The sequence below is a fragment of the Condylura cristata genome, unplaced genomic scaffold, assembly GCF_000260355.1.
Source record: "Condylura cristata isolate star-nosed mole 26May11 unplaced genomic scaffold, ConCri1.0 scaffold00016, whole genome shotgun sequence".
NCBI lineage: Eukaryota > Metazoa > Chordata > Mammalia > Eulipotyphla > Talpidae > Condylura > Condylura cristata.
The window spans coordinates 11,991,540-12,018,404 of NW_004567117.1; the positions used below are offsets into that span (position 1 = coordinate 11,991,540).

A 26,865-nucleotide genomic window follows, 5' to 3' on the forward strand; every position below is an offset into this window, starting at 1 on the left:
GGAACGTGCTCCTCCGCGGGAAGGGTGTGGGTCGCTAGCCAGGTCAGGCGTTCCGCCACCTACGCCCCTCCCCCCGGCGTCCAGGGGCTCGGTGCCCGGTGGATGGACTCTCCCCCCCCACCCCCCAGGACAGTACTCGCAGCTCAGCCCACACCCTGGGGCGGCCGGCCGCGCATTGTCTGCCTGGGCGGCGCGCTCCCCTCCCCCCACCCCGCCCGCCGTCCCCTCCCCACCCTCTTTTCTCCCCTCCCCTCGCTCCCTCCTCCTTCTCCTCCTCTTCACCTCCAGCGCCCAGCTGCTCGCTGAGCGCAGTTCCGACCCACAGCCTGGCACCCTTCGGCGAGCGCTGTTTGTTTAGGGCTCGGTGAGTCCAATCAGGAGCGCTGACTGCAGTTTTCCGGCAGAGCAGTAAGAGGCGCCTCCTCTCTCCTTTTTATTCTCCAGCAGCGCCGCGCAGACCCCGGACTCGCGCTCGCCCGCCGGCGCCTTCGGCCTCTCCTCGCGCTCGGGAGCACTCGCCGCCGCCGCGGTTCTCCATGCGCTGCGCCCACCCGAGGTTCGGCTGTTTCCTCCCTTGCTTGTGCCCCCCTTTCCCTCCGCCAGCCTCCCCCCCTAAACTCGCAGGCCCCTCGGCCTCGTCTCTCCGGCCCTCTGAGGGCCGCGGTCGGTTCCGAGGGTGTCGCCCTTCTCCACTCGGGCAGGCTGTGGCGGCTACCAGGTTCCCGGGACACCGCGAGCCAACTTCTGGTATCCTTTGCTCTCCCCGAAGCGCTTATCTGCGCTCTGCCTTATCTCCGAGTTATCTCGGCGCAAAGGGGCGGGAGCCGGCAGTCAGGCGGGCAAAGAGACTTATTTCTTGCTATCTAGCCTGGGTCTGTGTGTGGGCATTAATTTTAGTATGGTTATCTCCTACGAGCAGAAGCGATTTGGAAAAGCAACCTGGGGGAGGCCAGCTCGGCTGCCTTTCGCCTCCCTTCCCCACCCCCTCTGAGTCTCCCTGTCATTCTTCCCTCTCCCCCTTTTGGGGTGGCTTTGGCTCTGGGGCGGTCTCCCCCCCGCCCCGTTGTATTTACCCCTCCTTTTCCCTGCGCTCCGCTCCACCCCGCTACGTCCGATTCCGGAACGATCTGGCCTTTCCACGCTGGGGCTGACCGCGGGGTGGGCCGGGGTGGCGGGGCGGGCGTGAGGGCACGCGCTAGTGGCTGCAGACGCGAGCCGTGTCCAAGGGGTGCCTCGGCGTCGAGACCGGGTTGGGTGAGACTCCCACGCCGTGGGCACCCGCACTGCCGCTGCCCGTGAGGTCCAGGACTGCGGTCGCCGCCCTGGAGCCCCACCTTCCCGGGCTGAGTTGCATTTCTCAGTGGGGCTCGGTCCCGAGTTGTCGCGTAGCTCGGGAAGCTCTGGGAGAGCCCGTATGGAAAAACTTGGCGGTTTCGTTTTCGGGGACAGGTTGGCTTCCTTGAGCTTCTGATTTTCACTAGGGCAACCCTTGCACTGGGGCACTACGGGCGAAGGGCACCCGCGCGGAGGTGGGATAAGGGAGCGCCGACACGCACTGCTAACTTAAAAAGTCCTTTTGTGTGGCATCTGCCGGGAGGGGAGTCATTTGGGGCGGAAGGAAAACCTCGGGGCAGCTCGCTGTCGCCCCTGGGATCCAGCGCGCGGGAGGAAGGATGCTGCGCAGGGGGTGGGCGGGGAGGGCTGTGGGGACCCGAGCGGCGAGGGAGAGGGAGGGCGGGAATCGCTGTCCTTGGCAGACCCTCTGGTCGCCCTGTAGACTCTTTCCTCTCCCGTTCCCCAGCCCCCGCGTCCAGGGCAAAACCCGGACCTCTGAGCAGTCTAGTTAGAAAAGAGTGTGGGATGTCCTACAGCCTATGCTTTGGTAACACCTTTTTGTTTCTCCTCTCTGTCCTTGTCTCCCCCCTGCCCTCACCCTGCCTCAGGAGCTAGAAGTCATCTTGGAGCGGCGCGGGGTCGTGGATGGCCTTGACTGACGGCGGCTGGTGCCTGCCGAAGCGCTTTGGGGCGACGGCTGTAGACGCCAGCGATTCCCGGGCCTTTCCAGCGCGGGAGCCCTCCACGCCGCCGTCCCCCATCTCCTCCTCTTCCTCCTCCTGCTGCTCCCGGGGTGGGGAGCGCGGCCCCGGCGGCGCCAGCAACTGCAGGACGCCGCAGCTCGACACGGAGGCGGCGGCGGCGGGACCCCCGACCCGCTCGCTTCTGCTCAGCCCCTACGCCTCGCATCCCTTCGGGCCCCCCCACGGACCTTCGGCGCCGGGGGTCGCTGGCCCTGGGAGCGCCCTGTCGAGTTGGGAGGACCTGCTGCTCTTCACTGACCTCGACCAGGCCGCGACCGCCAGCAAACTGCTGTGGTCCAGCCGCGGCGCCAAGCTGAGCCCCTTCGCACCCGAGCAGCCGGAGGAGATGTACCAGACCCTCGCCGCTCTCTCCAGCCAGGGGCCGGCCGCTTACGACGGCGCGCCCAGCGGCTTCGTACACTCGGCGGCCGCCGCTGCAGCAGCCGCGGCCGCGGCCAGCTCCCCGGTCTATGTGCCCACCACCCGCGTGGGCTCCATGCTGCCCGGCCTGCCGTACCTGCAGGGAGCGGGCAGTGGACCCGCCAACCACGCGGGCGGCGCGGGCGCGCATCCTGGCTGGCCGCAGGCCTCGACCGACAGCCCCCCATATGGCAGCGGAGGCGGCGCAGCAGGCGGCGGGGCCGCGGGGCCTGGCAGCGCTGGCTCGGCCGCGGCGCACGTCTCGGCGCGCTTTCCCTACTCGCCTAGCCCGCCCATGGCCAACGGCGCGGCGCGGGAGCCTGGGGGCTACGCGGCGGCTGGTGGCGGTGGTGCGGGCGGCGTGAGCGGAGCTGGGGGCAGCAGCCTGGCGGCCATGGGTGGCCGCGAGCACCAGTACAGCTCGCTGTCCGCCGCGCGGCCGCTGAACGGGACGTATCACCACCATCACCACCACCACCCCAGCCCCTACTCACCCTACGTGGGTGCACCGCTGACGCCCGCCTGGCCTGCCGGACCCTTTGAGACCCCGGTGCTACACAGCTTGCAGAGCCGTGCCGGAGCTCCGCTCCCGGTGCCGCGGGGCCCCAGTGCAGGTAAGGGCGACGCCTCAGCTTTAGGGAGGGCCCCGCAACGTTGGGGCTCCAGAGATTTGTGGAGCGGCTACTTGGGCCTAGTTTTTAGAGCTTTCCTGTCTGAGTGACCAGTGGTCATCCTGACTCCGGGCAGGATTTGCAGACTTGTGGCAGAGAGACAGTCTGGTGGGCTTGCTGAGGTGCTGCTTCTGCTTCTACAAATGAGACCTAGTTCATGCATGCATGCGTGTATGACGGTACAAGCATACTCAGTGTCTTGGAGAATTTTGAGAAAATTGCTGAATGGTGGCTAAGCAGGGCACTCAGAAAATATAAATGGGGAGGGAAAAGGGGGGACCTGACAGGGAGGGAGCCTCAGGGGCAGACCCTAGTTTGCTTGAGTGGAAAAGCAAGAGGTAAGTTTGGGAGAATGTTGGGCACTAATTTACCCTTTACTCAAATATACAGGCCATCTCGCTCAGCTTATCTCTTCAAAGTGAAGAATTGCGTGTTTTCCTTGAGTGTAATTAAAAGGGTTTCACAGTGGGAAAGGACTCAAGGGTCTAGTTGGCCACCACCCATCTCTTTAGCCAGAGAGGGGAAGGAGCTGCCCCCCTGGACTGTTCAGCCTGCTGACTGTGGTGGAAAGCGGATGGACAGACCCTTCCTCTAGGCCTTCGCTGGAGAGGGGGCTGGCCTTTCTGCCCCCACCCTCCCCTGCTGGGCTGGTACTCAGGGTTTCTAGGGCTCCCACACCTCTTCCTCCAGTTTTCAGCCCACCAATTTTTGGGTTTCTAGTTCTATTCATACTATCATTCTAGTGTCTGAGGCAGTTTAGATAGAACTTAGAAAACAAAATTGTCTACATACCTGGAAATACCTCATCCTGAAAAATGTCTTGTTCTGCTCAACTAAAGGAGGGTATGGATTGTGTTGTCTGCCTGGAGAAAGGCACTTTGGCTTCTTTTCTCAGCTGCAGCGTTCTGGCTCCTTGGTAGTTTCATCAGTCTCTTTTAACATGTTTGATAACCTGACAGATTCATGGAAAAGGTTTATTTTTCTCTCCTTTCTTTTCTGTTTGTGGAGAAACTGGCAAAGTAGCAAAGAGGAGGCACATTGGTCTAAATCATGCTAGCTGGTGCTCCTGTATCCCGGCACCTTTCCTGGGACAGCAAGTGTTTTAGGGGCACTTACTGGCTAGGATAAATGAAGCGTTGCCAACCTTGTGTTCAGAAAACCTTGTGGAAATATGAGTGGCTGAAAGTGAAGGATTTGATTTGAATAGTTCTCTCTTAGTGACTTTGGGAAGGGAGCAAGAGGTGTTTCTTTTTTCTTTTTTTCTTTTTGTTGGGGGCCTTTCTTACTCTACTGTCTCTAAGATTTTGGCCACAAAATTCCATCTCTCCCCTGCCAAGCTGCCCTGAGACCTTCCTTTACTGTCAGTGTGAAGTGTGGGGGTGGGGTCCTTCTGCCACTTGAGAAAGCAGCATTGCCACCTTTCCTGCTGCATAGGGACCTCTGTCTGGCTCCCAGGAGCAGAGATAGAGGAATGAGGGATCTTCAAAGCTTGGCCAGGTGGTGGTTAGGGTGTGATGCTTTTGCAGTCAGGAGTCCTGCAGGGTGCCCGAAAGGTGTATGAGTCGGATAGGGGCAACAGCAGCTGGAAAACCCTGCTGCTCTGACTGTTGGATACAGCTTGACTTGAGCTCTGTATTCCTTAAATACGAGACAGAAGTGGTCCACATACATCATGGGAAACTTTAGATGTTCTGTTACTTTAAGAGCAGTAGGATGCAATTACAGATAAGATATAAATTTATTTTTATTTTATCCTTTCACTAATTTCATTTTCGGGGTAGGACACTGCAAAGTGAGAAAAATCTGTGTATCCAGACTGTTAAATTTCAATGGGGATGGTTTTGAAAAAAGGCTTTTACTTTAAGAGGTATGGGGGAGGTGAGTGACCCTAACTTTGCTTGTCCTCAAAGGTGTTATGCTAGAAACCTCCACTCCAAGTCCCTTCTTCCCAGATTTCCTACATAGCGTCACCACTTTACACTTTGATTTTCTTTTTTAAAAACCTTTTTTTGGAGGCACCTTTTTGTTTCAGCAAAGTGCAGGGCTAAAACTGAACACAGCTTTTTTTCAACATGCAGTATGTGGGCCTTTGGGAATTCCATATACCTCTCCCTTATTTTGGTGGGGCTGAAGGTGAAAGTAATCCTCACAGCCCTCAGTCTTGGGTCCAGTGCCCTCCTAAGCTTCTGCTGAACCATGTTCATTGTCTGAGCCCTGGGATACAGTCACTAGCTATGTCCTTCTCTCCTGAGTCAATGCATTTCGGAGAAAGATGATGGGTGTGTGTGTGTGTGTGTGTGTGTGTGTGTGTGTGTGTGGTGGGGGGCTGGGGGGAGGGACGACTGGTGAATGAACTTTCAGCACAGTCAGATTTTGTAAGTTTTATTAAAAATGGCATTTTTGTTATTTTTGGATTGTAGTTTGCTGGATGAATGGTAGGGAGAAGTATAGGGAGGGAATGGGGGCTGTGGGTTTTATTCCACTAAAAATAAACTAATTGTAAATTTCACTTATCCAAAGTGGACTTAGTTTTGTCTTTAGGTTTTCAGGTGACCAAAGAGATTGACCTGGAGCATTCGCACTCTCTTCCCCTGGGAGTCTTATTGTTCCTAGCCAAAGGGAAGGAGGCCAGGCGTGGGCTTGGTTCTCCAGGGAATGCCCCTCTCCTCTGTGGAGAAGGGGCTCTGATAGGTAACATTTTAAAGTCAACAACAAAGACAAATACCTTGTTTAACTTCAGTGTCCTTGAAGTCCCGAGTATTTTACTGATTACCGTAGTCAATAGTGGCTTTTAGGGCAGAGAAGAATAAATCTTTGTGATGTGTTGTAAGTTGCAGTATCCCCATGACAACTTTGAACTCAACTTATTATGTAGGATGCCAGTTTCTTTTAAACTTATTTCTCGAGGAGGAAGGAGACTTGTTTTCTGGGCAAATAACATTAATGAAGTTAGAGTTCTTATGACAAAATCACATTTAAACACCTTTACAACAGTTGATGGTAGAAACAAGCTGTAAACTGCTAAGGAATGAGATGGGTTAGAAAAGGCTCATTAGCACACACCATCTTCAAATAAAACTCTAAAGTGGAATGTTTATTCACTTTAAAAATTGCATCAGAAATGATCCTTAAAGCATTAGAACACTCATGCCCCTAAAAGATAATGAAACAAATTGAAATTAATATACTAGAAATGCTCACTAAAGTAATGTGCCTATCACTTTAGAGAATATTTATTCATAATTGAAGACACTTAAGATTGACTTAGCATAGTTAGGTTAGTTGTGACATCCAGAAAATGGCAATGTTAAATAACCATTGACACTTAAAAGATTTTTTTGTTAGCATAGTTAGATTAGTTGTGAACTCTAAAAACTAATAAATAGCAAAGTGACAAACAAAAACTGAGACTGCATAAATAGAAATTGTGTTGGAAAATATGAAACAGTTTTATCCAGACTGTCACTGTCTAGTAATTTTCTAAATCGAAGTATCAAAAGTCGAGGATTTTGCATGATAGAAGCAATTACACTTTGAAATCAGAATATTTTAGTCTTTGGTCCTTGGGTGTAAAAATGAGCTGTTTTATTTCCATGCTTATTAATGTTAATGTGTTTTATTTTCCCGAGGAGAAAATTGATATAAGTGCCCAAGAACAGTATTTCTGGTTTCCCTTGTGAGTTTTATTGGGGCAAAAAAAAACGTGTCAGATATAGAAAGTACTTTTTAAGATTACTTGAGATAAAAATAAATAAGGCAAATATTCCTCTGTCCTGGGATATTTGCGGGTTGTTCAGCGGGTCAGTATCAGTGTTGATAATGTGTGTCTTGAGTTTGGCAAGTGCCACACTGTAATTATGATGGATTTCAGCTTTGAAAAGTTTGGGAACAGCAGGAAAGGAGGGGTCAGGGGACCCAAACCGTCCTCCCCACAGCCCATCTCAACTCAGGTCCTTGGAGACAGAAGCTAATGATTTTCAGCTTCAGCTTCGGCACTGTTCCGACTTTGTGGGTGTTGTAAGGGTGCAGAAGAACTTGACAAATATGTCCTGGGTAGATTGATAGCGACGACATGGACAGCCGGTTTCTGGCTGGTAGCTGAGCAGAGAGAACGGTCTGGACGGGCTTGGGCGGGGAAGTTGGGCATCGCGGCGCAGCCCGGGGACTGGAAGCCCAGTGGGTCTTCGGGGGAGCCTGCGGCGCTGGCCAGACGGTCGCGGCCTCCTCACTCGTCCTCTTGTCCCCATTCTCACGCAGACCTGTTGGAAGACCTGCCCGAAAGTCGCGAGTGCGTGAACTGCGGCTCCATTCAGACGCCGCTATGGCGGCGAGACGGCACCGGCCACTACCTGTGCAACGCCTGCGGCCTCTACAGCAAGATGAACGGTCTGAGCCGGCCCCTCATCAAGCCTCAGAAGCGCGTGGTGAGTGCGAACGCCGCCCGCCCCTGCGGCCAGACTCCTGGCGGAGCTTCCCCGGCGAGACCCGCGGCGCTCCCGCCCGGCCCCGCCCGGCTCAGTCCTGGCTCGCTTGCGGGGAACCTTGCGGTGCAGCCCTGGGCAGTCTCGGTCTGAGTTGTAGCATTCATTTTGTGGCCAATGTAGCGTTCACCCGCCGGTGACCGAGTGGAGGATACCCCGAAATTACTGTCTCGGGAGTGCAGGCAGGCTTTCGCCATAATTACCCATTGGGAATAACGTCCTTCAATAAACAGGAGAGAGGGAAAGGATGGAGTACATTGTTACCTTTAAAAAACAAACAAAAAAAAAAAAACCCATACATAATCTATACATATATTTTGATGTACTTCTGAGTGCACGGACATAAATTTTTGGAAGAAGCACAGAAATTAGTAAGGGTGGTAATTTAGGGGAGAAAGTCGAGTATAGCCGCTGCCTGGTGAGGTAGGTGAAGGAAGAATATTTGTTATCCTGTATAAGATCTCAAGGATTCTTATCATTGAAAACCATACTCATTCATAGCTTCCACCCCCTTTAACAAACTCACTCCCTTTCTCCTCCCATACCATTCCTTTTATTTTGTCCCTTCTACCTCTGGGTCCCTTCTATTCCTTCTCCAAGGCAGATTTTCGCTCCAAATTCCTTGGTGTTTGGATTGTCCTTGAGTCTGGTGAAGATTGTTCACTCTGACGTTGAGTTATTTAGCTTCCGACTGTTTGGAAAACTATATGGGACTTGAAAGAAAATGTAGTCTGTAATTCTCAACTTGAGGATTTTTGCCAATTTGAACATTATGCTTTAAAGTGTGGAATTAATCTCATTGTCATTGTTATGGGTGTTTTAGAAGGAGGGTATTTACTGCAGTAGTGATTAGAGCAAATAAAGTTTTCTCCAGCCCCGTTGTAAGGTTTAGTCAAGCATTTATAATCTAATGGCTGTTAAAATATTTTATAGTTAGATGCCAGACATTTTGAGTATCTAAGTAATTTATTTAATTGTTATACTGTAATTAGCAGGAACAAATGCTACACATGTTGTTTGTGTTAAATAGATTAGAGCGAAATTGCATCACAATGTAAGTCTGACACCTTAAAGAGAAGCAATTAGTTTTATGGTTGTTTTGTTTTTAATGCATTTAAAATAAAGTGGTCAGGGTTAATTAATGAGTGTATGTGCCTTCAACTTGTCATACCTCCTACAGCTTAAAATTTTCTTCAAAGGGCATCTTTAAACTAGTGTTTGACTTCCTTATGGTTTTCATTTTTCTTACGTGCATCTTTTTGACAAAGTAGTGGTAAGAAAATATTTCCAGGAAGTTCCTTGTTTTTATGTATTAGCCAGTGCTAATAGAACTGAGGAATAAAGCTGGTTTTTTCCTTGTGTTAATATTAAGTTGAACTGAGAATTAGCTGAGCTCAGACAGGTGACATTTTCTCTGACGTTGAGTGAAAAACCACAGGTTCCAGTTGTGCTATGAATTCCATATAGTATCATCTGTATTTAAAGATGTCATTTGCTCTGTTCATTTACCAGTATAAATAACCAGAAGAAAGGTTTTAACATCTTTGACTCAGTTAGCTTTCCTCCTGTATGGCAGGTGTCTTGGCAGTAACCAAGGTCAGTCAATGTGCTTTGTAAATGGGCTATAAATGATACCAATTGAAGGGTGTGTCTATCAATTAGTTCTCCTTGTAGGCTTCTTATTTATGGTTTTGATGGATCTAGCTTGGTTCTCAGAAGGAGAATGTTGAACCCATGTTTGTTTAGCCAGCAGTATAGAACCAATCACTATGGATTTGAACTTATAATACATTGCAAAATAAGAGATTTATGGTGTAACTTGAATTCCTTGTCAGTGATGAATATAACTGAGATCACTTGTTACAAGGAACTTTTATAACCATTCACCTTCATTTCACATGTTTATGAGCGCTGGCTTCACTTATGATCTGCAGTTGACAGTCATAAAGTTCTTTGTAATAATGGCAAATTCTGATAACACGTTTGCTTCACATTGGCTCCAAATTCCACTGGAAACTGTCATAAATGACCTATTTATAAAATGAACCTTCCTGTCCCTGGTTTACTGATTTCACATTTTTGAAGAAAAAGAGGTGATCTCATATTTTCTTTAAACATAAAAAGGGGAGGGGGGAAGAAACTCTGATGTGTTAAGATTTTATATTTTTATTATTTCAGCAAAATAATTTCCCAATGGCCTGTCAGCCAGGCATATTCATTTTCGCTAAAAATCTAATAGACTCAGTACTAACTTAGAATGTGTTTTTGATGTGCCGGTTTCTGTAACTTGTCTGTAAAAGAATAAAAGTATAATGTAGCAAGCAAAATACTGCAAGATGCATCATTCAGTTTTATCTTCTTAAATCTGTGTCTACTTAATCCATGTTCAATTTATCTTTTTGTTGTTAGTTCTTCACATCTTTTTAAATTTATTGGTGTAGCTAACTTTTCCAACTCTGTAACCTTTAACTTGCTTCAGACTGTAGATTACCCCCCCAACTCTCTTTTTTTACTGACCCTCGTAGCACATTTAATTACCTCATTGCCTATCTAGGAGATGTAAGAAAACCTTAGATTTTGTCATTCTGAAAAGGATTTATATTACTTTAAATCCTCTCTTTAAAAATAACTTCTACATAATTTTGAGGAACTTATTAAGGATAAATAATTAAGGGTGTTGTGGGTATAAAGAAAACATGGGAATTGGAGTAACAATTGGCCTTTTCTGATAATGCTATTTAACCCTTGTATGAAGTAAAGTTTTATGTTATGCAGACTGGGAAATGAAATAGATGATCACTGTTTATAACAATGCCAGCATTAAAACAACACTGAATGTTGCCGATCTTTTGCAACATGGACAGCACTAAAATTCAGGCAGCATGTGATAGTGATACTTATGGAATGTATTAAAATATATTTTTTATTTTAGCAAAAATCCCAAGATTTATTTCTATTAACATGTAAAGGTCCTTCTAAGATTTCTGGTGTATTCTTCTATGCATATTTTGAGATTATTTTCTGATTATTTCCAGTTTAAGTGAAGTGGAGACTGCCCAAAGCCACTTAAGTACATTGGCAGTCCATTTATGATTGCATTTCATGTGTCTGAAACCTCAGACTTCTGACAACAGCGAGTGGACTTACTGGCTAACATTGAGACTTTGCGGGCTATTCCGCCTATAATCTGTAATAGACTGGGGCAAGCAAACAGGTGTCGCAGTGTCCAAAATGAAGTTACTTGGTCCAGGAATTACACTTTAGATTTTTTTCTTTGATTTATAGTAATAACCAGGTACAAACATGGTGACTACAGGGACATAACGGTGATGTATGTAGCATATAAGTCATCTGTATCTGTACACTTGCTTTCTAGCCTTCTTCCCGGCGGCTTGGATTGTCCTGTGCCAACTGTCACACCACAACCACCACTTTGTGGCGCAGGAACGCTGAGGGCGAGCCAGTGTGCAACGCTTGTGGCCTCTACATGAAACTCCACGGGGTGCGTGACATAGTCCTCGCATTTCTATCTCGCTTGTGCAAGGTTTCTGTTTCAAAGAGTCAACAAAGGAGAGGGACTAGAAATTAAAAATCAGATTTTCTTCGTTATGGAACATAGGGTGCTCTGAATTATAATAGAGACTGTGATCACATTCCCCAGTAACAAATAGTGCTTTCAGTTTAAGAAACTGTCACACACATCCGTTATAAGACATTCCAGTTTAAAAAGTATTAATATGTAGGAAAATGTTTTGATAACACAAAGAGAACCCCTTTTTAAAAACTGTACAGAAATTCCATGGAAGTAAGTAGGACAACACAAATAATTTGTCTTAAATGTGAATGCAATCAAATAGATTAATATGTGTCTAGAAAGGAATAACTATGCTTGACAGTTACAGCTAAAGAACCTCTATTTCACTTTAAGAATATCACAAAATAATCACCTCAGTTTTATAAAGGAACATAATCTTGAATATGTAGAAGGAAGAGAATATACAGTCCCTTTAAAATAAAAGAACTTACTTATTGGCTTTACTCTATAATTAAAGTTGATTAAAACAACACATTATGTTAATGGAATGAGTTCTCCCTGGCAAATCACTCCATTTGGGGGGAGGTATCTGTGTTTGATCAGGAACATGTAGTCTTTATTTGCGTACTTAAGTTATTGGATGTATATAAAAATTGGATTGAAGTGTATGCCAAATTATTTGAAAGGAGGGCTTTGGTAATGGTGACTGGATCTTAAGTAAGATTTGTTCTTTCTTTAATAAATTATTTATTATAATTATAGCCTATGAAACATATTTTTTAGGTGCCTCGACCTCTTGCAATGAAAAAGGAGGGAATTCAAACCAGGAAACGAAAACCTAAGAACATAAATAAGTCAAAGGCTTGCTCTGGTAAGTGGTAAAGTCTTTTTGATTTTGACAACTTTGACTGTAGAGTATATATATACTTATGAGGTTAATTTTGAATGTTGCAGGTAATAGCAATAATTCTGTTCCCATGACTCCAACTTCCACCTCTTCTAATTCAGATGATTGCAGCAAAAATACTTCCCCTACAACACAACCTACAGCCTCAGGGGTAAGTGTTAAAGTAGCAGATTCTAAGCTCTAGAGTATTGCACTCTGCTATATTATCTCAAATTTTATCTTATCTGGTAGTGCAATAATCTAAACCAACAGTTCAGTTTAGTTAGCTGATACCTAAGAATAGTTTTTGGAGGGAATTACATTTAAATATAAACAAAATGACAAACTTAAGTACTTTACAAACCTCTTAAGATAATCATTTTTATGGTTAAATTAATCCATGTGAAAACAAATTTTGAGCCTTGAAATGTATATAAAATACATACCTATATATATTTCGTATATATATTTACATTTCTAATGTAAATCAGAAAAGCTCCCAGGTCAGCGGTTTCATATATCTGGGTGCCCATGACATTTAAGTTACTTTTGCTTACCACACCAACTTCAACCTCTTTTCTTTTGTCTTCTTTTCTTATTCTTTTTCCCAAAGCAAGGCACATAGTAAGGATCAGGTGTTATTGTATTCACTGACCTTCACGCAGCTGTCCTGTTGCCAGGTGGCCTCACTTCTTTAAGTGCATGTTAATTGTGGCCAGGTTTATTTCAGCCTTGTGATAAACCTCAGCAATTTGGTTTGGGTCATTTCAAGCCCCTGGACATGGGATGTCAGGGTATTGGTGAAGATCACAAAATTAGTCTGTAAAGCCACAAGTGAGAATTGGTTTTCCTTAAGAGCATTTTTCATAACTTTAATGCTTTCTTGGTTTATCTGGAATGCTCTTTTAAAAATGACCAGGCAGTGCCTCCCTGGTGGCACAGCAGGTTAAAGCACAGCACTAAGAAGCTGAAGCCACTCCAGCATGAGTTTGATCCTCACCCTGGAGGTGACCCACATGGCATGTCAGACCTCTCCTGACCTGCCCACTGCTCTCCTCAGCAGTGTACTTGGTCCATCTGCCTGTTCTGCCCCCCACTCTGTCTCTGGTGAATCCTCTCACCATCCCTGCCCTCTGGCCTGTACCCCAGTTCTGTATGCATACATAAATCTTTAAAATGACCACGCCTCACCCTCTAAGTGAGATGCAGGGTGGGGCCTAGGCATGCTTGATACTAAGACATGTTTAGGAGGATGTAGCAGGGTTAAAATCTCTTTTTAGTTAGTAATTGTTTTTTATTTGGTTTCACCCTATTTGGGGTACTTTAAAATACTACAGATTCCTGGGCCCCACCCTGGATTTTCTGAGTCAGTCTCTGGGGGTGGAGTTTGGAAATATGTGTTTTTGAACAAGTGCTGCAGGTGAAATAGAAATTACTGCCCTCAAGTTGTCTTCCTTGCTTTAGGAACCAGAATTGGTTTATTTCTGTTGTGCTTTTTATTTTTCACTGACCTAAACACGAATGTAACATTGAACTCTTTAATTGTATTTGATATTTCTTTTTGTCTTCCAACTCCATATTGGTTGGGTTTTTATTTAATGAAACAAGTTCATAGTTTACCAAGGGATAACATTTTTCAGTTTTTGTTTGTTGCAAACACTAGTTACAGAATGTTTCTTTACAGAGGGATATACTTATCACTGTAGGGTTAGATGAAACTTTAAGAATATGAAATAGTAACTAGAAAGTTGCTTGTGGATAAGGAAAAGATCAAAATTATTTTTATATGTATTATCATTATGCAGTAAATTCTCAGAAGCAATTTTATAGCCAGCTAAATGGTGCTTACTTAGGAAAACAATGTTCTGGTTGTCTAAAATGTTGGGAGCTGTAGGGTTTTTAGCTCCATTGTCTGGTGTCTGTCTCCCAGCTAAAATGAGGAGTGTTGCCAGCTACCAGTCCCCTTTGTTGCTAATACAGTTGGTTTAAGTGGGGCAGAATCCAAGTTTGAATGATAAATGACATCAAAATAGAGATATTTGCCCAAGAATGGGTTTTAGGAATGAGGAACTATAGTGGGTGAGGTCTGTTTTGCTCTTCTAGTTTTGTGATGTAAAATTTCAGAGTTGGCTATTTACAAGTCTAATCAGCTACCCCTCAGGAAAGGAACAGTAAAATGGCAGTGAATTAGCCCTGCTTTGCTTGATTGGATGAGGGACCTCTCCTGTAGCTGGTCCTTGATCGTTCTGGTATCCAAAATGTCTCTGTTATCTCTTTTGTGAGACCTAGCAAGCTGGAGGCTGTTCAGCAGCCAATACACTTCAGAGGAAATCTTAGTTCTCAGCCAGGAGGCAAAGCAACAAAGATATCAGAACCTGGGGGAGTTTGAGTGTAGTTCCACACAAGGCCTTTTGCTTTGAGCTCCCTTTCATCCTGTATTCAGGCAGCCTACCCGCAAGCCAGCTATGTGAACTGCAGACCTAGGGCAACTGTCATAGTCTAGGCATCCAGCCCCAGAAATGTTTCCTGACAACTTTCCCCAGGGCAGGGTGGGGCTTGCCCTCCCTCCTAACTCCCTTTTGGGACCCACTCCTGACCTTGGCTGGAGGCTCTGCTAGTGCTGATCTATTGTTTCCCCAACAGTGAGCCCATCACTAGTGTCTCCACCAGACCATCTAAATGCCTTTAGATTTAGTCCCTTTTTTTTTTTCTAATTTATTTGCGCATACAGAACTGGGGTACAGGCCAGAGGCTTAGGGACTGGTGAGAGACTTCACCAGAGACAGAGTGGGGAGCAAAACAGGCAGATCCATGAAGCACACTGCTGAGGGGAGCAGTGGGTGGGTCAGGAGAGGTCTGCCACGCCATGTGGTCACCTCCGGGGCAGGCGGGAATCAACTCATGCGGAAGTGGCTTTAGCTTCTCATGCAGTGCTTTAACCCGCTGTGCCACCAGGGAGGGCCAGATTTAGTCCCTTTTAAAAAAAAAAAAAAAAGCAAGCATTTATTTACTTGTGCATATATGTGCTGGGATGCAGGCCAGGTGTGCTGAGGGTGAGAGGACTCACCAGTGACCTAGTGGGAAGCAGAACAGATAGATCTACTGAAATACATTGTTGAGGGAGCAGCTGAGAACTGGAGAGGTGTGCTGCACCATGTGGGTAGTTCCCTGACTGCTGCAGTGGCTGTGAAAGCTTCTTAGTGCTGAGACTTAACCCCTTGAGCCACCAGGGCGGCCCTGGATTCTGTCCCTTTTAAGAATAGTGTAGCTGATCACCTCCAGCTCCATCCAGGTTGCCGCAGATAGTATATCTTTTTTGATTGCTGAGTAAAAATAATAATAATTTAAATACTGGTAACCTTCAAAAAACTAAAAGCAGAAAAGCAAATTTGAGTGGCTTCCCCAGGGTACAATTAAGGCCATTGTGAGCCCATTGGTCACTTAGTGCTTTTCAGTCTTCTCTGGATAGACTGAGCTTGTATGTGTGGCCAGCAGGACAGCTGTGTGTGAAGACCATGTTGAAGGAGTTATCTGTGAGCAGCTGGCAGAAGCACTTGTGAAAGGTATCTGTGTGGACCAAGATGTCTCGTGTTCCTATTTTGGTCATGGTATATGATGTTAGAGAGCAACTGTTTTTGGGTCTACTGCTTTATAGGGTTTTCTTCACCTAGAAGGTGAAATCCACATAGCAGGGTCATCTGGTGTTTAGAAAGTGAATGTGTTCCATTGCACCATGGTTGGGCTAAATGTTCCAACTTCCTGTTGTGATGATGGGTCCATCTCATTGGTCATTGATCGCCACTGACCTTTGCAACTGACATGGTGGAAATTACTTTTAGAAGATTATCCTTGTTTGATAATGGTAACCAAGTTAAAAAACAAAGGGCAGTTTAAGGCACACTCCTGTTATTGGAAGGCAGGAACTGGAGGCCACTTTCTTCCATTCAGAGATGGCAGTGGCAACCTAACTGCTTATCTGCCTTTCCTTCATGAGTGTGAGCTGCCATAGGAATAGAAAGCTGTGATATGGGCTGTGTCAAACTTGACATCATTTTAATGTGTCCCTTTGCTCTAGAAATCAACTGTAGGAGATCACCCATGGGCAGACTTCTTTCAAACCCTGATGTTCCAAACCCGCCCTTCATGTGGTCATGTTCTTGTGAGGGTTTCTGGTCTCCAGAGTGACCTGAGGAGAGCCCAGTGTGCTGTAGGGAGGCTTCTGATGTGTCTGATACCATAATTAGTGCTCCAGGGCTCCCTCCCCAGCAGGACTCAAGCTGCGGGCAGGATTCGCGGGCAGGATTCCTAGCACAGGGCTTTGGCTTTCAACAATTTTCCAGGACAAGCATCAAAGTGCCATGAAAGTCATTTCTGTGATGGCTGTAGCCTGATTTCTTTGGCTTATTTTCATGTCTTAACTTTATGTACTTGGTTGCTAATTCATTTTCCCTAGACCTCTTCATAAAAAGGAAGCTTTCCATTTGATGGTGAATTTATTTGTCTTCATTTCGTTGGACATGGGTGGTGTGTTCGTATGAGGTAGAGGGAAGGCAGTTTGTTTCCTGTATGAGATCAGGAAAATCTGCTACCATGCCCCCCAGTATTAAAATAGCCTGCCACATGCCCTTGGGAATTCTTCATGCTTATTAAGAAATGTGTGAAATTTTTGATAAACTGATTAATTTTTGTGACTTTTTTACTTGGTGGTAAACCTAACCAAAATAGTCTTTCATTCTGACTAAATTTTCTTATAAATGTAGATTTACTGAAAAATGTGCATTTAGTTGAACAAAATAGGCATTAGATTTTCTCTGGTCTTTACATCCTATGGATTTTAAGAAAAATCTATTGAATTTCATTTGTTGACTGAATTGTTTTATAGATTTGTTATTGTTATTCAGGAGGGAAATGTGGTAACATGTTCTGTTTTAGCAATTCTCAAATGAGATTTAATAAGTGATCTTTAAATCTCAATCTCTAAAAATTTTTGAATTAGATACTTTGTATCATAATACACATGTATATATTAGATGTTATGTATAAATATAGGTACAAATTTCCCAAATTTGTCGGTAAAGAACTATTTCTTTTAATTTCTTTTGAGATGGGAAAAATTAACTTGAGAATGAAATTATTAAGCACATTATTATTGAGTATTAGGTGATAAGATAATGTATCTGAGTAGTTCTTGCTTCTCTGGTTGTTAATAACGGTTAAGCATTCTATGGGAATGCTATTTACAGTTGGTGTTAAGCAAGGTCTCTGACCTTATTGTTCATAACTTGTTAGGTATGGGGGGGCAAATATAGATTGACATTACTGCTCATTAGATTTGGAGGTGTTTTGAATGATTTTGACAAAATAAAGTTGGAGTTGAAAGGAGGGAACAGTGAATTCTGACTGTAACATTCGTTGGAAATGACTTCACAGAATGAGGAAGTTTGAATTAGTTGTAGGATTTTTGCAAGGGAAATACTGGGATAGAGAGATCTAAGGACAGGTGTCTCTTGTACTTAAGGAATTATTGTCTTAGGAGTTGGGTGTGGCTGCAGTGTAGGGTGTAGAAGCCAAAAGCAGGATAAAAGACTAGTCAAATAGGTGAAATTAGATATTTCAAATCTCTGTCAAGTCAGTCTTATTAAGAAGCATCCATATTTCATTCATTTCTGAATGATAGTGCTTTATTCCCCCCCCCCCCAACTGTAGTGGCAAGTATATTTCTCTCTGTATACTGGAGTCAACCAAAACATTCTTCATTCAAAATATTTTGATAGTTGGTGTAAGCAAATACTCCTACTTTTTGAAGGCTGGATTTCCCCTCACAGTCGACAAGGAACTGGTGATGTGTATGACCCATGGAAGCTTTGGACTACAGGTTTTTTTGTTTATTAGGGCAAGGTGGTTTGGGGTGGCTGCTACGTGGGGATACCTGAATGGGATCATATTAGACATAGCCTATCAGTGATAGGAAGTATTTCTTGACCTTTGTGGTTCACTGTTAGTGACAGATGACTTCCACAAAGAGAGGCAGATGTCCTTTGATTAAGACAGGGACCATATTTCAGATGGGTCACTTGGTAACTTTGTTCAGTTTCTCAGTATTAAGTAGATGTCTTTATTCCTGCCTCGTTTATTCTTCTGGGGTGCTGTGTGCCTAGCTAGACCTGTTCCCTTACTACAGTCACTGCTTGTAAGAGCTTTATTCTACAGTGATGTCATGAGGAATACTTATCCTGATCTGTGTGGTGCTAATCTTGTGTTCGAAGTGGTCTGAAAGAGTTAATACACACTCCTAAGTGCTTGATTTAGAAACAGGCTGTGATTTGGAGACTGACACGTTTAAGACATCAGAATGTCTTTGAGATGTTTTGAAAAAATATAATTTACACTTTTGTAAAGTGCAAAATACCTTATGTATTTTAAATACATACAATAGACTATTTTATGTATTAATATTTGCATTCTATGGCGAGATGTGGAAAATATACCTTTTGTCACTTAACTCGGTTTTAGCAAATGTATATATACTCCTGTGTTCTTTAAGTAATGGTTTACGCATTTTTCCTATGACATGTGCTGGTATTCCTAATTGTTCTTTATAAAAGCTAGATAGCTAACAGGAACATTCGTGAAGGACTTTATTAAAGTATGAATTATTTTCACTCAGGACTTTGTCTAGGAGGAGGGGTTCTGATTTGAGAGCCTGCCGCATCAGAGACCAACAAAGGCTTGCCTAACTCTTAGCTTGAGTACACTGAGAGCCTTTAGAGGATTTGAGAGCAAAGCACTAGTGATTAGTCTAACATTTTGTCATTATACTGCTTTTTTGGTGAGGTATTTTCTCCCACATGTCCTCATTTCTAAGATAATGGACATAAGAAGGTGGGAAACTTCTGTTGAATAAACTTCCTGTGCCAGGTGTTCATGAACATTTTCTCATCCCTAATTATTACTTTACATCTGAGGTGTTTCATTTTAATTTGTCTTTGGGGGAGTGAGACTTAGATGGTAACAGGCCCAAGGTTACCAAAGAGGCAGGTCTTCGGTTTCAACATAGGACCAGCAGCTGTGAAGCCGTGTTGTTATCACTACAGTAGACTAGCTAAATATGTGATAGGAAATAATTTTGGAAATATAGTTTTAAAGAAATCTGACAGGTTTTGATTTGTCCCTTTGCATCAAATATCATTTCAATGAAACAAATAGAAACAAACAGAAATGTCATTTGCTAATGACCAAATACAAGTCACTTTATCTAAGTGTGTATCTATAAAGTGCCTTATATGCCCATATAATATAGTTAATATGCTTTATACTGTTATTGTACACTAAAATGTGTGTGTGTGTGTGTGTGTGTGTGTGTGTGTTTTAATTTAAGCATTCAAGAACTGGAGTATAAGCCAGAGCTGCGGGGAGGGGAGTATAAGAGGGGTGTATGGGAGAGGGGGAGGGGAGAGGATTCACCAGAGACAGAGCAGGGAACAGAATAGGCAGATTGAATGAAACACACTGCTGAGGGGAGCAGTGGGTGAGACAGGAGAGGTCGGCCAGGCCATGTGTGTCACCGCCCTGCCCCATGATCGAACTTAGGCCGCAGTGACTACTGACTGCTTCATAGTGCTTTGCTTTAACTCCTTTCACCACCAGAGAGGCCCCTAAAATGTATTCTAATACTAAGATTATGTCGTGTACTAGAAAATAATGGTAGTAGAATTTACTGTTGGTGATATATCTAATGTAATTATAAGAAACACTGATTAAATACAAATATTTAATATCAAATAAACATCAAACCTTCTCATGCTGTGATTTAAATCCATAAATAAGGGCTAATAGTGTGGAAACATTTCAAAATGCACATGTCACTTTCAGTGAATTTTTAGGAAATTAAAAAGCATTTCTTAATAGGCAAATGTCCATCGTTCTATTCCTAGAACTTATAGTTCAAAAAATGAATTTAAAAAAGAGTTAAAAGTCATTAATCTTTCACAAGGTCTGCGAAAGAGCTGCAGTTGGGTATTCTTACTGCCTCATTTATAACCAGGATCCCAGTGACTCCGTAAGGTCACAGAACAAGCCCGGGTTGAAGCCGGGACTGGAACCGATGTCTCCTGCCTCCCAGTCCAGGGCTGTTACTGCTCCCAGGGAGTTGACCAATCATCAGTTATTAATATCCCACTTGCCACTTGCTATGAGCCATGAACATAAATATTTTGTTGGCATTTTATCTTCATGTTCCCTGTGTGCCAGGCTCCCTTTCTTTCTTCTTTCACAGCCCCTTCTAATAACTCACGTTCCTGCCTGACCACATTGGCCTTCACCATGAAAGTCACACGTCACCCTGGCAAGGAGTATTTAAGCATGCAGAGTTTGCATACTTTCATTTTGATCTCAAGGCCTTTTCTGGACTTCCCTTTCTTTGTGTGTATGTGTGTTTTCATGGGGAGAAGTAGATATTAATATTATATTAAATATCCCAAGCTTTGTGTGTTTCTTCAGAGGCAGTAAAACTATTGCTGTTTAGATAGTTTATATGTATCTACCCAATTTATTGTAGGGCTGTGGTTTATTTAATAAGTAACTCATTATCACAATCTGAAGACTGGAATACTGGAATACTAGGCAAAGAATAAATGGAGCAGGTCATTTGCCTTTTCACATTGCCTATGTTTAGAAGACTTCATCTCAGAACACAGCTTTTTTACTCTCCAGACTACTGATTCTTTGAAGTTTTTTTTCACTGTTTCTATAAGAATATACACAATTGTCACAAAACATGAAATAATGTTACGGGAAAACATGGCCAAATTTAAGAAATCTGGCTTAGAATGCTCTGAAATGTTATTGCTAAATGAATCTTCGAAGAAAATGAATTCCTTTACTGGAACAAAAGTAATTTATTATGCATTTCATGGGTGTCTGCCAAAAGAGTTACTAGCAATATGAAGACCTAATGGATATGAATTGAATATAATCCTTTAGTTTTGTTCTTGTTTAGACCTACCTGTTGATGTTCTGAAATTTTAATAACTTTTAAAAAGCATTTCCAAATACAGGTGTTCCCTGTATATAACTCATAAGTCAGCTACATATCATATCAGGCTCAGTACTCAGTTTGTGAGACTGAGTGCAAAGAGGCTATTTTATGGATCTCTGATTTTAAGAAGGATTTGCACATAAACAACAAGTATTGATTTAATGTTCTGGTGGAGTTGTGTAAGTAAACAATTCCAAGTCAATATCTGATGATTTAAATGATGATTTACATGGTAGTTTTCAGCTCCCCAAATTGGGGGCTCGTACTTCAAAATCAAATCTATGCACTACAAAGCACAAATATGCTTAATGCAAAGCTCTCAATATATTTAGTGTTTGATTCATGGTGAGACCTGAATGTAGTTTGAAGTTTATTCTGGGGTTCGCGGTTTAGCAGCTGGAAGGGAAAGTTTAGGCAGTCAGGCAGCTTTGTGTGTGACTAGAGCAAGCTGCCAAGGTTTTGTGAAGCCTCTGTTTTCCTCCATCTAAAAGGGAAAAAGTAATTCCTACCATCTGGTTCTTAGGAGTATTGTGTAGTAAGTGGGAGATGCCTGCAGACCTCTTTGAAGCTCGAGAATAATGCTATTTAAATATGATGTTGGTAGTTAATAATGATGTGCTTTATTTGCATGGCATTTTTAAATTCTGAGACATTATTAACAAATCTTTGACTTTTCTAATGGGAGAAATGTAATGTAGAGCTATTGTGTTAATAAAGTAACTGTAATTTAAATATTTTATTTCTCTGATAGCAGCATTTTATTTTTCATTCCTTGTGAGTACTTAGTATTCATAATGCTTTCTTGCAGTGACTGCTTGATTCTCAGACCATGGTATGCTTTTTCTAATTGAGATGTTGAGATCAAACATCCATGCAACCTCCTATACAGTTGGATTTTTAAGATTAACATCATAACTCACAGGTTTTAAATCTTGCCTTGGGTTCATTTACCACTTAATTTGAAGGTGAGAATAGTCATGAACTTTGATTTATTTTAGAAGATAAACTCTTTCAAGGTGGGACAAGCCCTCCCCACTGCAGTAAAATAGCAGTATTTTACTAATAACTCCAGGATACTTTTAAACTTGGAGCCATGCCTTTCTTCACTACTACTTGCTTGCTGTTTGAGTGTGTAGAGATGCATCAAGCAGTTTGATCCCAGAACAGATTGTGTGGATAGAATTGTTCTACCACCGTGAAAGGGGCACTGTCTCTTGAGATGGATACAACCTGGCCTATGCAGTGGCAGTAATGGGGGGGGAGGGTGTGTCAGCTGGTGAGCCTCCTAGTAAGGAATTTATTTATTAAATTACAAAAAAGTGTTCTGCTAAAAATTAAGCCAGTTTAAATACTGTGCTTCTTCCCTTTTGTGAGAGAAGGCAGCCTTGATCCCCTTGATCTCTTGCTTTATTGAGCTGTTAGGGGAGAATTGGAGGGTTTTGTTGTGATTGATGTTCACATGTTCTGGTAGAGACAGAACCTGTTTTGTGTGTATCTTCCAAATGTCACCTCCTAAACTATTATGGAATCACTTTTTGTGTCTGGTACTGGTAACCTCCATTCAAGCTGAAATCAGCACAGCCTTTAAGAGCGGACATTAAGATTTATCTGAGTTTCTTTGTTGGAACACACACATAGTTCTTAAGTTTTTCTGTTGAGAGGAAGACTGCTTTAAAGCACAATGATAGTCTAAACTACAGGTTGCAAAAGCAGAGCAGAGTGATTTGACAGTGAGAGGTGCCTGGTGTCCCCTCATAAGAAAAAACAAACCACCAACTTGACTGTAGGATCAGAGGTCATGGAAGCTGACAGTCTCGATTCCAGCCAAGGGTCTAGGAACATCATTAAAGTCTTCTCTTCTGGAATGAGCCCATAGATGCTCTCAACCTGCTTCAGGTGCGGTGTTGAGGCTGTATTAAGATGATCACTGTGCGGAGCAAGATGAGACATTGTTCGTCGGTTACCCTCTGCTGGGCAGTGACTCTGTATTAATCACATCAGAAATCCTTGACTTTTCAGAAAATACGTGAAGGCATATTCTGACTGGGAGAACGATCCGGTGATTTGAAGATGACTGTGCCCACTCCACAGGCCAGTGTCTATTTTCCACATCCCTGTCTGCAGCAAGTGACCCTGCTGCAGCCCATAGAGCTCTGCTCTGCCCAGGCTTCCACCACCCAGCCTGGCCAGCTTTCAGGGCTGGGCCCAGGCTGGCTGTGCTGCTGATAACACATTCTTTTAACAGGAAGTGCCTCCATTTTCAGTTGTCTGTGGGAGGGTGGAGGGCAGATAAGCCCTGCATGGAAACATAGAACAGATTTCTGCTCCACCCTCATTTGCACTTTGATCAGAGAAAGAGTCGGACCTCTGCCTGCTTGAGGAGGAAGGATGGTTCAGTCTGGGGACGCCAGTGCACTTTCCTCTTTGTTCGGGAACACTTGCTGGTTTAGGTTAGGTTAGTGAAGTGCCTGCTTTTGCTGTGTTCAACTAAAGGCCTTTAAAGTATTAGCTAGATGAGGGAAAACACGATTAACATACTGAAATTCACGTTTGCGTGTGTCTGTACTGGGCCCAGGGTCACAGTAGGTTTTTTCTGATTTTTTTTTTCTCCCCCACATTGAACCAATTTTTGATTAGTAGCTTTTAAATGTCACCAATGAGGAAAAGATACTGATGATCAACAATAAAATGAAAAACCAGGTTTCCTAAAAAGAGTCATGTCAATTTTGAACTATGGTAGAATACCTGTTTTCAGAACAGAATATTGAATCCAGATACTGTGCTTGGTGTTTTAACCAATAGGAACTGTGTTTCACATGTGCACAACTGCTGAGGTGCCCACCAATGCCAGTGGCACGAGATGACTTTGGGGGGCTGCCTGGGAAGCTTTCTAGTTCTTTCTTCTTTCTGCTGTGCCTCCACTCTGAAAACTCCCTCTGTTTTCATACTACTTTAAGATGCTGTCCAGGACAGCTCCTCCCCCCAGTGCTTATGTCTTATGTTTCTGGTGCTAGTGTTTTCTGCTCCCCAAAGTTAGACTGTACTGTGCCTTTCAAATTAAAAAAGAAAGCTATAGATGACTAAGTTCAGCGCCATGGAATGATCTTAAGTACTGTATTCTCTCCTGCATTCTCTCAAAATACTTTTTTGCATGTGAATGGGTAAGTTGTAGTGATGACATAGTTAGAATTTGTATCTGGTTGTTTTTCATTTAACAATGCATTATGGGATTTTTTCCATTTTGTTACATGTTATTTTTAATAATTGCGTAATAGTTCACTGAGCGGATGTGCCTTGCTTTTCTAAACCATCCGCATATCATTAGACATTAGATTATTTCCATGGTTTCCACTATTATAAGTAACCCTGCTATGGATGTCTTCCCGTGTGGAGCCTTTTCCTTCCTTTGAATTCTTTCGTTATATTTCTAGAAGTGAAATTACAGAGCTGAGGAGTGTCAGGTTTTGGTGGCTCTGCTAATTGCATTCTAAGGTGTATATAACTGCATCCCACTTTGCCATAAATGCGAGGGTCCTGGCAACATTACAATTTCATCATTATGTGTCATCATACGGATTTTAAATCTATCTTTCTGAGGTACAGTCAACTTTGCCAAAAAGCTATTTTGTGTTTAAATGTTATATTTGAAACTGAAGTTCTGAAACAGTGTGTACAAGTACTTATCATATTCTTTTCTAATGAGGCATAATGTAGCTCTTGATTTCAAATGAGCTGATCATTTTTCAGGAGCCCATCACTCAACGTGACTTGGGGTTGCCTGACTTTTGATTGGGACTCTCGGCCTGCCATATAACGTAACATTGCCTAAAGAAGTCAATAAATAATTTAGTGGCAGCTTTCGGGGTCTGTTCAGGTATAAGAATAAATTCTCAAGGAATTAGGATTTCTTGATTGTGGCTTAATATGGACAAAAGGTCAGTGAGCCTCAACTTGTTACTGAAATACCTTGCTTTCTCTTTTGCAAGCGCTATCAGTTAACAGAGTCAGGTCATCACTGAGGTGATTTTCATTTCTTACTCTGTTCCCTCTGCTATACCCATCCAGAGATGATGGTGACCCCAGCACCTGACCTGGGCTGAAGGTTGAAATTAGGGAGATTAAATTAAGCCTACATTCCTTAACAATAATAAAATTATAAAATATTAATAGAGGGAATATATACTTGTCATCTTTAATATTGCCAGCACTAGTATAAGGACTTGACCATTAACTGATTTAATTCTTGCAACAGCCTTACTTGCACTTTGCTTTGTGGAATGTTTAACATGGAAAAGCAACATGCTGACAGTTTTATTAACATTATCTCATTTAATTTGCACAACCACTTCTGAGGTAGGTAAGATGAAGGCCAGTTACCTTGGAGGAGGCTCGGGGAGGAGACCACACTCAGGAGGCGGCTGTGTTAGCCAGGCCTTGAAGTTTGACACCCCCCCCACGTAGACAGTCCGAGACCCCTTGGCAGACATCCTTTTTTCCCCTCTGCAATTCTTTTTCTCAGCTCTCCCTTCACCCCTTTGCCCCATTCACTCATTTATTATTCATAGAAGGCAAGCAAGCAGCTTACTTTCCAGTCTGCCTGTTTCTTGGTTCACATAGGTACCTGCCGTTGCAGCTTTTGGATGCCTTATAAAAATGGTACTTGGAAATCCATTGTTTGTTAGACAGGATGTTCTCGGCTATTTCAACAATTTCATTGGAATCAGTTTTAAAATTTTAGACATCTCAGTGACTGGAATTTTCTTTTTTATGCACAGAGACTTGAATGTATATCTTTAAGCGTGGGTTGTTTAAAGTTTTGAGTTCAGGTAGCTTTTTTTCTAGAAAAGAAGAAAAGCATTGCATGCCTGCGGAGAGGCTAGACTTGGTCTGTCCAGTTGGGTGGAAGTCGGGATGGACAAGGCAGATCAGATCTCCTGAAGTCCTGCTTCCCAGCCTTATAATGCGACCTGCTACAAAAATGCTATGTTTTTGGAAAGAATTAAGGCAAATAAGGTAGCCAATAAGGCCTATGATGCATGGGTTAATGTTCCATGAAGTCAGTGCTTAAAAATTTCATTTAGCAGACCATGCTGAACTGTGTAGCCTTCCTTTTTACACTGCCCTGGCGGCTAAGCCTTGTGGCCCTGGGTGGGTGTGTATGTCCACTCTGCTCTGTACTTTTTTTTTCTGATGATTAGATTGTCTGGACACCATTAAGTCCTGTTTACCTACATGGTATGGTTTACTTCACTTTCAGATCTGAAAGTTTGGCACTTTTATTTATTTTTTTTAAACAAATAAGCTTCCTCTGGTTCCCCTTCCCTACCTTTGTCTGGCTGCCTCTTGCGAGGTGGTTACTTCCATGTTAACTTCTCACGTTAGCCAGAGAGTTTCTGCCTGGGTCAGGTTAGTGGCACCACACACTGACCGGTCCCTTTGTCCCCCTGTGCTTACCTAGCAAGAGTGTGCCCCCTGACAAATTTATCGTAACCATCTCTCCCCTTCTCTTTCCTCCTCTGTGACCCCTCTTTGGCCAGGCGGGTGCCTCGGTGATGTCTGGTGCTGGAGAGAGCACTAATCCTGACAACAGCGAGCTCAAGTACTCAGGTCAAGATGGGCTGTACATAGGCGTCAGCCTGGCCTCTCCGGCTGAAGTCACGTCCTCGGTGAGACAGGATTCCTGGTGCGCCCTCGCCCTGGCCTGAGCCATGCTGGGCGGAGCAGAGGGCGCCTGCAGGGCCCCGCTGGAACGGACCT

General features: G+C 43.8%; 1 protein-coding gene across 1 annotated transcript; it reads left to right on the forward strand.

Moving 5' to 3' along the window:
* Window positions 1–1,864: 1,864 nt before the first annotated feature.
* GATA6 (GATA binding protein 6) lies at window positions 1,865–26,865 on the forward strand. The gene is made up of 6 exons (XM_004683781.1): window positions 1,865–3,112; window positions 7,427–7,593; window positions 11,027–11,152; window positions 11,969–12,056; window positions 12,140–12,243; window positions 26,646–26,865. Exons 1-6 carry the CDS (start codon window positions 1,981–1,983, stop codon window positions 26,811–26,813), a joined length of 1,785 nt encoding a protein of 594 aa, XP_004683838.1. The 5' UTR covers window positions 1,865–1,980; the 3' UTR covers window positions 26,814–26,865.

Coding starts and splice junctions, on each gene's coding strand:
- GATA6 (XM_004683781.1), top strand. CDS start 1,981: ATGGCCTTGACTGACGGCGGCTGGTGCCTGCCGAAGCGCTTTGGGGCG. Junction 7,594..11,026: donor TCAAGCCTCAGAAGCGCGTG/GTGAGTGCGAAC, acceptor CTTGCTTTCTAG/CCTTCTTCCCGGCGGCTTGG. Junction 12,057..12,139: donor TAAGTCAAAGGCTTGCTCTG/GTAAGTGGTAAA, acceptor TGAATGTTGCAG/GTAATAGCAATAATTCTGTT.